General features: G+C 41.8%; 1 protein-coding gene across 2 annotated transcripts in view; it reads left to right on the forward strand.

Annotated features, from left to right (window-relative positions):
* Positions 1-327: 327 nt before the first annotated feature.
* The window catches only part of Zip102B (Zinc/iron regulated transporter-related protein 102B), a 54,494-nt gene continuing 41,048 nt past the window's right edge, over positions 328-13,773 (forward strand). For both annotated transcript variants that reach the window (XM_067098736.1, XM_067098737.1), the window contains exons 1-2: positions 328-630; positions 10,936-11,050. In XM_067098736.1, the coding sequence (XP_066954837.1) occupies positions 535-630; positions 10,936-11,050 (211 nt within the window). In that variant the 5' untranslated portion in view covers positions 328-534. The remainder of the gene's footprint in view (positions 631-10,935; positions 11,051-13,773) is intronic.

A 13,773-nucleotide genomic window follows, 5' to 3' on the forward strand; every position in this document is an offset into this window, starting at 1 on the left:
CACATATATATATATATATATATATATATATATATATATATATATATATATATATATATATATATATATATATATATATATATATATATATATATATATATATTATATAATGGTAGTTTGTGTAGAGGGTTCAGGCATGCTGCTGATAGGCCTTTTGTACGCATTTTAAACATCATATGCTGTGAAACTTTTCTGTATGGAGTGTTCAACAATTTAAATCTATTCACGGTCCTTGACATTTATTTCTTCCCTTTACCTGAAATAGCATATAGGGAAAATGGGTTGGTTTGTAAAGATTGATACGATGAGAATGAGAAACATTACTTTGTCTTCAGCAGCCGAATTTTCGTGAGCCCAAATGTCACCTGTGCCTCTGTTGGTGTTGTTGTTATCCTTCCGCATCTGGAGGCCGCAGTAGTAATCGAGGGGACCCGTCACTCGTTGTCAGTGTGCTAACCAGGATCGTAGAGAATAACCTTTATGGAAGTTACAGATTTAAGTTTATAACGTCACCGTAAGGAAAGTGAGCCGAAAATGGAGCCCATTATGGTATTATCACTCTTGTCGATAGCAATGTTAGGTGGATGCTACATTGCTGGATCTATTCCACTTGTGATGACGATGTCAGAGGCAAGTCCATTAATATTAATGTTCGAGTACCGCACGTGACAATCCATGTCATTAATTATGCATAATTATCAGCGACATATTTCATACAGACATAGACCTAGGTTAGGCTAGTAGCCAGTTTTCATTCATTCAAATTGTTCTCATCTCCAATGATGCATGTACGTACCATAAGGTAGTCAGTCTTCCATATTTAGCTTTTCTGAACTTTTGTCTTAGCGTGTACCCTTCGTTGCCCCAGGGCTGTACAGGCGAATTATTAGGAAATTGAAACTGGGTGCATGGCGAGCCACCCAAAGAAAGTCTGGTAACAGTAAGCCTAAATCATCACCATCAACCAGGCTAAACTTTACTTTGTTACTTTCTTTGTGGGGTTAGTAGAGTAAAGGGTAAAATTTTACTCTATTTGCGCGGCCTGATTCCCGCCAATCGTCGACCAGGACAGGTTCGTCATACATAAATAGACATAACCTTTCCTGTAATAGCCTACCAGGTCTTGACCGAACCAGATCTTACCTACCTAACCTAACTTAGGCAACATGCCCTGACCTGGCTGAGCTGCTTTCCCCTCCTGCCCCAAAAAAAAAGGCAGTAACCTGCCCTGGTCAGCGACTGGTGGGAATCAGGCCACGCAACTAGAGTAAAGTTTTACGGAGAAAAGTTTTCTTTACTCTCTTCCATCCCGTGCGTTTCTGAACCCGTAACTTATTATTAAGCAGAGCACTGAAGGCACAGTTTCCTCTGAATTGTCTTGGTTTTCCAAATAATATGCTTCCTATGGAGTTTCTTCTGTTGGCAAACTTAAGCACAGGGCCCTACCTTCTTGGTTTCTCAGTACCATAGGGAAAAAGAGTTTTGTTTAACTTTTCATCCTATGCTTGCAAGGCAATGGGTATTGTGTTCTTTCTCATGGTGGCTACTCACCCCCTTTTGCCTGGGACTACCCCCACCTAAGGGGTAATTCTCTGTATATGCAAGACATAGAGTTTGTATCCCTGTAGGAACAAATTACAAGTTTAAAATAATTTTGATTTTCCTAGACATACAAACTGAAGCCTTTCTTATAGGTTTAACCCATATGAACGGGTGTGGATAATCCACCTTCTCTCCCCGTGTCTCCACCAGGTTACCCTCCTTGTTATTCAAATCTGTGGCTGTTCCAGTGAGCCTTAAAGGTTACTCCTTACATGAAAGGCTTTGGTTTGTATACCAGGAAAAAATACAAATTATTTTTAAAAATTTTTAATTTCTCTGCTCACATCTGCCCTGTGCTCTTTCTGCCTGAGCTCCCATTGGGCCTAGCTTTTAGTAAACCTCTTATTTCAGTGATTTCTTAGGTCTTCCCTACGCTACAGGATTTCTTCTTCCTACTTCATATCTTGCCTTGGCAAGTGCTTTCATTACATAGTGTCCCACGATCCCTTCTTATCACATGTGCAAACCATCTCAGTCTTTGAGATCTCAGTCAGTTCTCCAGGCTTTGGACATCTCTCTTTACCACCTCACATCTTTAGTGCTATCTTCCACCATAGTCTGACCATGAATCTTAAAATTTTAAACTACAGGCACACACCTTTTAAAATCTTCCTTTCTGTTGCACATAGTAGGATAGGCTCTGTGTTTTAGGTTATTGTTTTAGAATTTGGGTGGACTTTGACATAAGAATTTGACTTGACAGTAGAATTTTTAATAGGCTAGTAATGGCTAGAATGATTGCTGGAGACACCCAATAACTTTGTTGCACATTTTGGTAGGGATTAAGCACTGATCAAAATGTAAGACCAAATAAAAGATCACTGTGGAGGATCGCTTGCCCATTATATCTTCAACTGAACTTTAAATATGGACCAGCCATTTCTTCACTAAAACGATTATTTTCTTGTATATAAAACTATATAAATAAAGACTGTGCATAGATGCCATAATTTAATGTCGAGCATGATGGTCCAAAATTAATTATTTCATAAGATATTTAATGTTTTTTGTGACATCTGTTGAAATTCGTGTAACAATATGTAGTGTTTTTGTTCTAGATGAAGCACTACCTTTGATATTTACGTACAAATTGTGTGAAATAAGCACAAGTACAAAGTCAAATTAAAAAGAATTGTTTGGTCTCAAGCAGTCCTTCCCTTCATTTTATATCCTTGAGCCTAGAATGAGGGAGGACTTGGCTTGGTGGCTGGATGATGGGGACCTCCTAGTGGGAGTTTGTCTAAACTTCCCTCCCTTGGAGATGCTACTGTTCTTAGATGCATTAAGAAGAGGTGGGGTGCACACCTGGGTTATCTCTGTGCTTCATGTGTGTGGACAGAGAATGACCCTCATCAGTATGTCAGTATCTCAGGAATATTTGCAGCACTGGTAGCTGCAATACTTCAAGATAGTGTGATGGTCAAGCAATGAGCAGCAACACAGCTGTAGTGATGCATGTCAAAAAGGTGGAGGATGGTCTCCTTCACTTCTGCCAGTTGGCGATGCAGATGCTCAGTAGGTGCATCACAGCATTGAGCTTTTATCTTGGGACTTTCTCTTTGGATGGAATGTTTTGGCAGACCAACTCAGCTACCAGGAGTGATTGGTCCTGTAATTCTTGCAAGGGGAAGATTTTGTAGCTTCACGGAACACCTGTGATTAACTTTTTGTCAGAAAGCTTTCCCATTCCAGACTCCTCGGCAGCTTTGGGAAATGTTTTCCATGAGACCTTGGACAATCTGAATATCATTGTTTCTTTCTATCAGTCTGAGGCCCTGAGTGGTTAGCTGAATGTTTGCTACTCTGAGTTGTAGATAATCCTTGTGCCTCCTCATTGGCCCCATGCCAGCTGGTATCCTGATCAGGGTCTTCTGGTTGAGGTGCCCAAAGGTTTGTCTGGCCCACTATTTGCTATTACTCACATTTTGATGTAGCATCAGTTCTGTGCTGGAGAGTGGGCATGTTCTCCAATTAGTGTCATAGACAGAATCTCTCTGGTTAAAGCTACTTTTCAGCAGACCACAGACTTCTTCATTCACCTTGGTCAAGACTAAGCTTCTCTCACCCCTTTCAGTGAAGCTTATTCTTCTGCCTTTAGCCAGGTCTTCCAATTGAAGAATGTGGACCTTCCTTGGTGATTTGTCCATGCTCATAAGAGCTTTTAACTGTTTTTATCCAACTTGGGAGTTTTATCCTCTGGAGTAGGATGCAAATCTCATCCTTTGAAGCCTAACTCAAGCACAGTAGAGGCCTTGGATTGAGTCTCACCCTCAAGACTGCTAAAATAAACCTCATCAGAGCTTGTTGACAAGTTACTTGGTCATTCATATCTTGTTTGGTACTCAGAGGGCTGGGGATTACTGGAGCTTTTATGAGCCTGGGTCTCTTTGTAGTATGACACAAGAAGGAAATGTTCAAGAATACCTCTTCTTTCTGGCTTCATGGAACAATCAAGTATAGATGGGGTTCATCTTGTTAGGTGGACAGTCGTCCAGTCCAGGCAAGAGATCATGAAAATAATGATATTGGACGATCCTCAGCCATTCGGAGAGTTTTTGGTTTCACAGGTAATGAGGGTAGGTGTCTGGTGGCATTAGACCACTTTCACTTCATTTTTCCCAGAGACGTAGCCTACAAGTTCTTGACACCTCCTTAGGTCCTGTGGTGTCTGCTCAACGGGTTATTTACTCCCAAGCTCCTATCACCTAAGACTATAATAATACTGGAGGTGACCTAAGGTCTCTCTTCTCTGACTAATCTCTGGAGGTGATCATCTCTCTCTCTCTCTCTCTCTCTCTCTCTCTCTCTCTCTCTCTCTCTCTCTCTCTCAGAATTGTACCAAGATTATCACTTGGTTCATACAAGGAATTTTATATAAGTAACTTACCAAGTAATTACATAGCTATTGGTTCCCTGACCTATGGCAGCTTAAAAATTCAAAATTTGCATGGCGGCGCTACTATCGTTAGTGTGTAGGTGGCAAGGTCCCACCCACTATCCGGGGCTCAAAGGAACAACTTAGCAGAGAGCTCAGTTCGTTTTCTGCCGGCTTCTGGTCAACATTGGTAGTTTTACGCAGCTGCTGCTTTGCTTTTGGCTAGTTATTTGCCCTATCTTGGTGAAGTATTCAGGATTTGTTGCTCTGTGGCTTTCAGTCATTGTTCGCTTCTGTTCTGAGGGTTGTAGAACTAGGTTAACCAAGGTTTCATACGATTCTCATGCAAAATGCACTAAATGTAGTGGGAAGAATGTAGTAAAGATAATACTTGCATAGAGTGTCAGGATTGGGAGGATAAGAAATGGAAAACCTTGAAATCTCATCTAGAAAAATTAGAAAGAGATAGGAAGAGGAAAGCAGCCATTAAGGCTGAGAATAGGGCCAATGCAGGTTCTATTCCTTTGGATAATGTAGGGGATGATAGAACTACTACTACTCCAATTCCTCCTGCTTCTCCTATCCCAAGCCCTCTTATTTTACCATCTACTCATGTTCCAGGTTCCCATGATTCCACGCTTAGTGCCATTGCCAGCCTTGAATCAAGGTTCGATCAGAAGTTTAGTGTACAGTATTATGTAATACAATTATGGAAATGGGATTGGCTATTAGAGCCCTAATGGAAAAAAAAATGTGAGTAATGAAAGTGCAGTAAGAAGTGAGGGTGCTGTGAATATTGAGGAGGTGGCTGTCCGTCCCACCAGTGCTCCTAGATGAAGGTCACTGTCCCGCTCCCCCACACCGGGAGAAGACATACTGAAGGTCCAAGGAGGCTGTCGAGCCTGTCTTTCGCTCCCAGGCTTCGACTAAACGCCATTGGAAAGGCATTCCAGTGCATCAGCTTTCTTCAGATTCGGAAACTTCTAGTCTGCGCATGAAGCTCCCATATTGCTACTCTGTTTCTTCGCACCCGCTCAAGAGATGGGATCTTGGTGACACCTCTCCCTGGCTGTCAAGAGGTACAGGGAGGCTAGCCCACAACCTTCTTGCAGTTTTCAAGTCCAGCCTGATTCTCCTGCTCATCATCTTCATTCGTTGAGAGACAGTCCTGAGCACTATAAGCGTTCTAAGCACCCGACTTCTTCATAGTGCCTGGCGTCCACCGACTCATGCCAGACTTCCACTGATGAGCGCCTGGCGCCCACCGTCTTGTGCCATACTTCCGTTTTGGAGCACCCGGCACCAACTCCCAACTTCCAACACCAACAGCCGAACGCCCAGCCTCTGTTTCTGGGACCCATGCACCTTCTTCTGTTACTGTAATCCATCATCCTCATCGGTTCAAGAAGATTCTTTAGCTCCACTCAAGCGCCAATTGACTGAACTTATGGGTTTTTTGAAGAAATCCTCTTCAGCTCCAGAGTCCAAGGATAAACCGTTGTCTCCTATCTCTTAGGAGGAGGAAGAGGTTGTTCAGGATACGGTCCCCTCTTCTGCTTACTCGTCTCTTCTGCGTTTCCTCCTGGATAATTTTCCTGATTTCTTTGTGCCTGCTTCAAGCTTACTTCTCCAGCTTCTACCATCCTCATGTAAAAGCATTCATCAGAAGGTACCAGATTACCCAAGCTAGTTCTTTCCTCCTCCCTCGAAGAAGGCTCTCAAAGAAGTTCATATCTGGCTGGCTGCTAAGAGAGAACAGGGCAAAGCGACATTCGCTTTTCCGGCCAGCAAATTGTTAAAGATGAAGCACACTTTCTATGCCACCAGGGAAGCTCCTTCCTTGGGAGTTTTTGCCTCCTCCCAAGGGGACTTCTCCAGTCTGGTGGATTCGACTCATAGAACAGCCTTTTCTATGGCCAAAATAATGTTTTCCTCATCTGAACTGGATCACCTTATCAATCAAGAATATTTTTAAGGTGTTTGAGATTTTTAGTTTCCTCGATTGGGCCATTGGGACGCTAGCGAGGAAGATTGAAGACTGTCCTGATCTAGCTGAAGACTGCCTTCAATTGGCTGGGAGTTCTTTCGTGCTCAGATAGGGCAATTAGAGACGGCTCTTTAGAACTCACCTCCCTCTTTTCTATTGGCATCCTTAAAAAGAGGGAGCTCTGATGTTCTTTCACCTCGAAAGGAGTCTCGCCGACACAGAAGTCAGCTCTACTCTTCACTCTTTTAGGTAGGTCTCACCTCTTTCTACAAATCGTGGTGAAGGAGATTCTTTCAGACTTGCAGAATAAGTCTACCACTGACTTGTTGGCACGGTCCACTAGACGTCCGTGGGAGCCTATGCCTTCCTCATCAAGATCATTTTCCCCTCTACAGTCTCAGCCCTTTCATGGAGGGAAGGCTAAAACCCAGTCTAGACCTAGATCAAACTTGTGACCACCTACGAAGTCCATTAAGAGGTCTTTTTTCAAGACCAACCCCAAGAAGTGAGAAGTTAGTCCTCCATGCCCAAGTAGGACCCAGACGTCTACTTTATTGGAAGGAATGGGAGCACAAAGGAGCAGATCCTTGGGTGATCAAGGTTCTCAAGGAGGGTTACTCCATTCCTTTCGTAAAGATGCCTCCTTTAGTTACATCTCCAATCGCCTTGACAGCGTATTCAAAAGGTTCCATGAAGTTTTTGGCCCTCTCTCAGGAAGTCAAATCCCTTCTTTTCAAAGGAGCAGTGGAAGAAGTACTAGATTCCCACTCAGAAGGCTTTTACGATCGCCTTTTCGTGGTTCCAAAGGCCTCGAGGCTGGAGGCCCATTCTGGATGTCAGTGCCTTGAATGTGCTCCTACTGAAGAGAAAGTTTCATGTGGAGACCTTTCGCTCAGTCATGTCCTCAGTACAACAGGGGGACTGGATGGTCACCCTGGATATGCAGGATGCGTATTTTCACGTCCCTGTTCATCCAGACTCACGGAAATTTCTATGCTTCGTTTTTCAGGACAGAGTACTACAGTTCCAGGCCCTATGCTTCAGTTTGTTGATGGCCCCTCAAGTTTTCACACAAATCAAAGCAAAGGAACTGAGAGCAATTCACCTGGGCCTTCAGTCTTTCTCGGATTTGGTCTACAGCAAGAAGATAGTATTGCATGCGGACAACACCACTGCACTTTCTTACATTCGCAGACGGGGGCCACTCATTCCTTTCACTGTACGAGACGGCGAGGGATCTCCTTCTGTAGGCGGAGGAGAACCAAGTCACTCTTGACACCCGGCTCATTCAAGGGAGAGTGAAGGTTATTGTGAACAAATTAAGCGGCCTCAAACAGGTCCTTCCAACTGAATGGACCTTAGAACCATTAGTTTGCGACAATCTGTGAAAACTATGGGGCAAGCCCACAGTGGATCTTTTCGCAAGGTTGAGAAATCATCGTCTTCCACTGTTTTGCTCTCTGGTCCCGGATCCTTATGCATGGAGTACAAATGCCATGCTTTTGGACTGGACAGGATTAGATGTGTACGTCTTCCCTCCCTTCGGAATGATCAGTGAAGTAATCAACAATCTGTCAACGCATCAAAACCCCTCCATGACCCTAGTTGCTCCATTTTTGCCGAACAAGGAATGGTTTCCAGACCTGATTTGACTCCTGGTAGGTTACCCAAGACTCCTTCCACAAAAATGGTCACTGCTCACTACTCAGACAACCCCACTTTCTCAGATTCCACCAAGGGTTGTCCGCTCTGGCCCTGACAGGCTTCAAACTGTCAAGTGCCGCGTCAGAGCAAAAGGTTTTTTGAGACAGGCTGCAGAGGCAATTGTGAGATGCAGACAAGTGTCTTCTACAAAGTTCTACCAATCAAAATGGGCAGTCTTCAGAAGGTGGTGCAGCCGCTATAATGTCTCTTCTTCTGAGACATCTATAAGTCAAATAGCCAACTTTTTGATATTCCTAAAGTCTGTCGGGAAGCTATCGACCTCTACCATCAATGGGTATAGGTCGATGCTCAGCCCATTCTTTAAGCACAGAGAAATGGATCTGTCTTCTAATCAAGATATCAGCCACTTGATCAAATCCTTCGATATGTCTAAGAAAGAAAGTTCTTCCAGCATCTCTTGGAACTTAGACATTGTACTGAAATGGCTTTCAGGTCCTCAATTCGAACCTCTCCATTCTGTTTCCCTTAGGAATCTCACGAAGAAGGCTCTTTTTAGTGGCTCTCGCTACTGCCAAACGTATTAGTGAGTTAAAGCAATAGACAAGAGAATAGGTTTTGCTCAAGGGGATGCAGTCTGCTCTCTTTCTCTTGGTTTCCTCGCAAAGAACGAGGACCCTTATAAACCCTGGTCTAGATCCTTCGTCATCAAGAATCTTATGGATATCTTAGGACCTGAGGAAGAAGAAAGACTCCTCTGCCCAGTGAGGTGTCTCAGGTACTACCTTCATAGGACAGAAAAGATTAGAGGACCTTTGAACAACCTCTAGTGCTCTGTAAGAAACCCAGTTTGCCTGCTCCACAAAAATGCCATATCCTTTTTTTCTGGGAGAGTTAATATTAGAAGCACACTCACAGATCCAGGAAGAAACCTTTCCGTTAGTTAAGGTTAAGGCTCACGAAATTAGGGCAGTCGCAACTTCCCTCGTATTTAGACATAACTTGTCTCTTTCTACGATCTTACAGTTGATGTTCTGGAGATCCAAGTCTATATTCACCTCACACTACCTAAGGACATAGAGACCGTGTTTGAAAATTGTAACACTGTAGGATCTTTATCCGTGGCTGGCATGGTGCTGGGAGAGGAAGCATAGGGAACTCTGTTCCTTTGCTATCCACTCGCCTTGACTTAAGGTTTTGAGTTGATGGGAAGCCTGGGGGTACTTTGTACCTGGAGTACCCACCAGTTTCTTTTTTTATTTTGTAATGGTTGGGTTATGGTTTTAATTCTGTGGTGTAGGTGATAGTGTTGTTATTTTGCATTCTGGTCTTTGCCCAGGGCAAGGGCATCCTTTTAAAACTTTGTCAGCTTACGGTGTACTTCCTCTGCTGCAAAGTTCCCACTAATGCAGGGGCGACCTTTGGCAACACTGCCACGTCCACTACAAGTTGAGAGAAGCACCGACCAGAGGCAGTACCTACCTGCAGCAGCTCTATCAACAGGGAAGGAAACAACAAACATTTATTCAGTGTTAGCAACCTTTTTATTTCAAATTTATTACTTACTTCATGCTTTGGAGTAGAATATGTCCATGCTCTTTCCCAGCCTCCTAACAATGGGGAATCAGGTATGTAATTACTTGGTAAGTTAGTATGTAAAAATTACATTTTTATGATAAAATAAATTTTTATATATACTTAACAAGTAATTATATGATCGGAGCCCACCCTCCTCCCCTTGCATGGACATTAGAGCATGAAACGAATTGAGCTCTCTGCTAAGTTGTTCCTTTGAGTCCCAGATAGTGGACAAGTGCTAAGTTGTTCCTTTGAGTCCCGGATAGTGGGCAAATGCTAAGTTGTTCCTTTGAGTCCCAGATAGTGGGCAAGTGCTAAGTTGTTCCTTTGAGTCCCGGATAGTGGGCAAGTGCTAAGTTGTTCCTTTGAGTCCCGGATAGTGGGCGAGACCTTGTCACCTACACACTAACAATAGTAGCGCCGCCGCGCAAATTTTGAATCTGTAAGCTGCCATAGGTTAGGGAACCAATAGCTATGTAATTACTTGGTAAGTATTTTATCAAAAAATGTCATATTTACGTAAATATTTTACAACAAATGTGCTCAGAATTTGTTACTGATTTTATTTCTTATCTGTTATGATATTGTGTGAGATGTAAGTATAAGTTTACAATATAAAATAAAATAAATTATCAGGAAAAACATGTATAACTGGGTAAAATTTACCAGTGTTTTGTGAAAGAGGCCCCACACAGGGTTGTAAATAGTCACTTTCAACTTCCCGTGGAAGGTAGGGAAAATTTTTGTATAATTTTTTTTTACACCCTGTGCATTTGCATATCTTCTGCTTTCCATTGTTGTGGTTTTTTCTTAAATTGGCCAACCTTAAAGTTTGCCCAGTCTTGGGGGTTGCACGATATATAATTAGCCCGTCCCTTAAGGGTTAAATACTGTTGTATATTTTCTGCATTCTGGGGTGGGTTTTGTGGGTTATTCATTAAATAGCTAACGTTATTCAGTGCAAAAGGGGTGGTCAACCATTACTTGACAGTCAGTGTTGGTGCCCTCCTACTTTTTAATTTTTAATGACTACTGAGCAGGAAAAACCCATATGGTCAAATTTTAATGATAAACTCATTTTGAAAAACTTCTGTAACTTAGGAGTCCAATTTGTATAAAATTAACAGAGAAGCTTTATCTTAATTTTCTTAAAAATTTTGCCCACAATTGATATTTGTTATGCTTATATTATATGAATATCTCTTGGATTTTTGCCATTTTGTTGTTTCAGGACCGAATGGAAGTAATCACAGTTTTAGGGGCTGGATTACTTGTTGGAACATCCTTAACAGTCATCATACCTGAAGGTGTCAACACTTTATTTAACATCAGTCCAAGTCCTAAAGGTCAGTTTGTTTATAAGTGCAAACCAGTTTCCTTCTTGAAGGAAATATACTTGTAGATGCTAGTAATGGTTACGGTTGTGCAGGTCGAACATCACTAATCAGTTCAGCTCTAATTTCGTCTAGCATAATTTCAAATTTCCAGGGTCACCGCACCAACTTGTCACTACTGTTCGTTGGTGCTTTTGTGTGCATACGTACATACCCCTCACACGTGATTATGTTTATCTCTTGGGTTGTTAAAAAATTAGAAAATGCAGTAAAAATATAATTGAGAATAGCATGAAATATAAATAAGAAAATCATAGGCATGACTACATGAGACAAAACAAGCTGTAGAGAGTTCACCAACACCTTTGAATGAGTTTGTACATAAGAAAATAAGTAAAAATATTAATGAGAATAGAGTAAACCCCCCGTATTCGCGTTCTCATGATTCGTAGACTCACCTATTTGCGGATTTCTCTATGGAACTTATATACACATTATTCGTGGAAAATTCTCCCATTTGCGGCCTTTTTTACTGAGAAATATTCACTAATTATTGTATTTTCATATTATTTTCGTGACTAAATGCATTTTTTGTGATACAGCTATTAAAATACTCAGGTATAAGGATTTTTAGAGGGTTTTTTTTGTGTTTGAACTACCAAAATAGGCAGTTCTAAGTGTTTTTAGAGGGGTTTTAAGTATTCGAAGATTTTAGCAATTCGCATCCTCACAAATATTGGGGTTTTACTGTAGTGTAAAATATAAGGTAAAAAATCATAAGTGTAACAGCACGAACCAAAGCAAGCTGTAGCAAGTTCGTAGACGCCGGCGATTGAGGGTGTGTGTGCACGTATGTACCCTTTGCACACAATTGCTTTTCTCTTTTGGGTTGTAAAAATAAAAAATGAGAAAATGGTTGACCTGTATTGAAGAACACCAGTATAAAGCTAATTGATGTAACTGCTTACCAGAGGTAGTCTATACAGGGACAACGCTGTCTCGAAAGTTCTTTCCTGATCAGGATGTTGCTCCTCACCATGCTTCATTATGAAGAAATGGTAATTCAGAAGAATGTCATGGCTTGCTTATGTTTCTAATTGTGTTTTCTTCAGGCTCTGTTTTATGTGTGCAATTTCTTTAACAATAACAGAAGGGTGGGGCCTATTCTTTCACCTTATCCACTCATCCAATGTTAGTTTTAAAACATTTTCTACTTATCCAGGGAAAATTTTTGGAGTACTTTGTGTTATTCACATTCCTTTATGAAATATTTTTGTAATTTTTATCTACCTTAAAGTTTTAGTTATATGTTCATTGTTTACTCTGCAGTTTTGTTTTTAGGATGTGGTGATAAATTAGTAACACTAATTCACTTGTTGCTGAATTTGTCTTGTTATAGGGAAATTTTTCTATGGAAGTAAGCTAAAGTCAAGGTTTTATATAAGTAACTTACCCAGTAATTACTTAGCTAAGAGTTTCTACTCGAATAGCAGCTTAAATCTTGAAGTTTGTGGTAGCAATTCTTTTGTTTTGTGTAGGTGACAAGACCTCTTCCACTTTCGTGGTAAGAGAGAGGAACAACCAAGCCAATAGATCAATTTGTTTCTGCTGCTTGCATCGTCCACACAGTGTTGACTAAGCAGGTCAGTTTTGACAATTGTTTTTTCTTCCCATCCGTTGAAGTATTCTTTGTATGGTAGCCTTTTGGCATTGTTTTTCTTGATTGGATTTTTGTTACTTATTGTGACTTTTTAGCTAGTTAGTATGTCAGACACTAGCTCTTATAGTTTCCGAGTATTGCAGCAAAGGCTGCAATACCCAGTTAATGAAAATTACCTATGACTCTCATACCATGTGCACAAATTGCAGGGGGCAAGTTTGTACTATTGATTTGATGTGACGAATGCAGGGGTTGGGACGAATGTAAATGGAAGACTTTAACTTCTCATTTAAATAAATTAGAGAGAGATCGCAAGAGGAAGGCAGCCACTAAAGGCAGTGAGAAATTAGCTGGTCAGACACTCCTAAATCTAATGATGTAGTTATTTCTGCTGTATCATCTCCTGTTGTTCCTGTTTTCCCTGTATCAGTACATACTCCTAGACCTCCTGCTCCTGATTTTTTCACTTCTGAGCCTGAGCGCTTCGCCAGCATGAAAAATAAATTTGAACAGAGAATTAATATGGTGGTAGTTACAGTGGCCCAATTAGGGGCATCGATGCGTGTCCTTATGGATAAGTTCAATAGCAAAAGTGAAAGTGAAGTGTTAGTGGAGGAGGTGGCTGTTCATCCTGCTGATTCTCTTAGGCATTGGTCACTGCCATACTCCCCTGAACCAGGGAGGAGGCATACCGTTAGCCCAAGGGAGGTCAGTAGGGTCTGCCCATGAGCAGTCGCCCACCTGTTGCATCCTAGGTTGCATCAAGAGACAGCCGATAGAAAGGCGTCTTGGATGTGCATCAGTTCTTGTCTAATTCGGGAGATTCTTCGCCGTACCATAGGCGCCAATGGCATTTTCCCGACGAGACACATCCCTTGAAGAGGCGTTCTTCTTCCAAGGATCTAGCTCCTTGACTTCCCAGCAAAAGGTTGAGGGAGCCTCCTCTTGCGGTAAATGGGACAGCCCTGAACGTTTCTTCTCTACTGGATGCCAGGAATAAGTATTTAGTCACTCCTCTTTGTCTAAGAAGCGTCGTCTTTCTGACTCCAAGCGCCCCACTTCTAATGTACAGTAA

This window comes from Macrobrachium rosenbergii, chromosome 55 (genome assembly GCF_040412425.1).
Source record: "Macrobrachium rosenbergii isolate ZJJX-2024 chromosome 55, ASM4041242v1, whole genome shotgun sequence".
Classification (NCBI taxonomy): Eukaryota; Metazoa; Arthropoda; class Malacostraca; order Decapoda; family Palaemonidae; genus Macrobrachium; species Macrobrachium rosenbergii.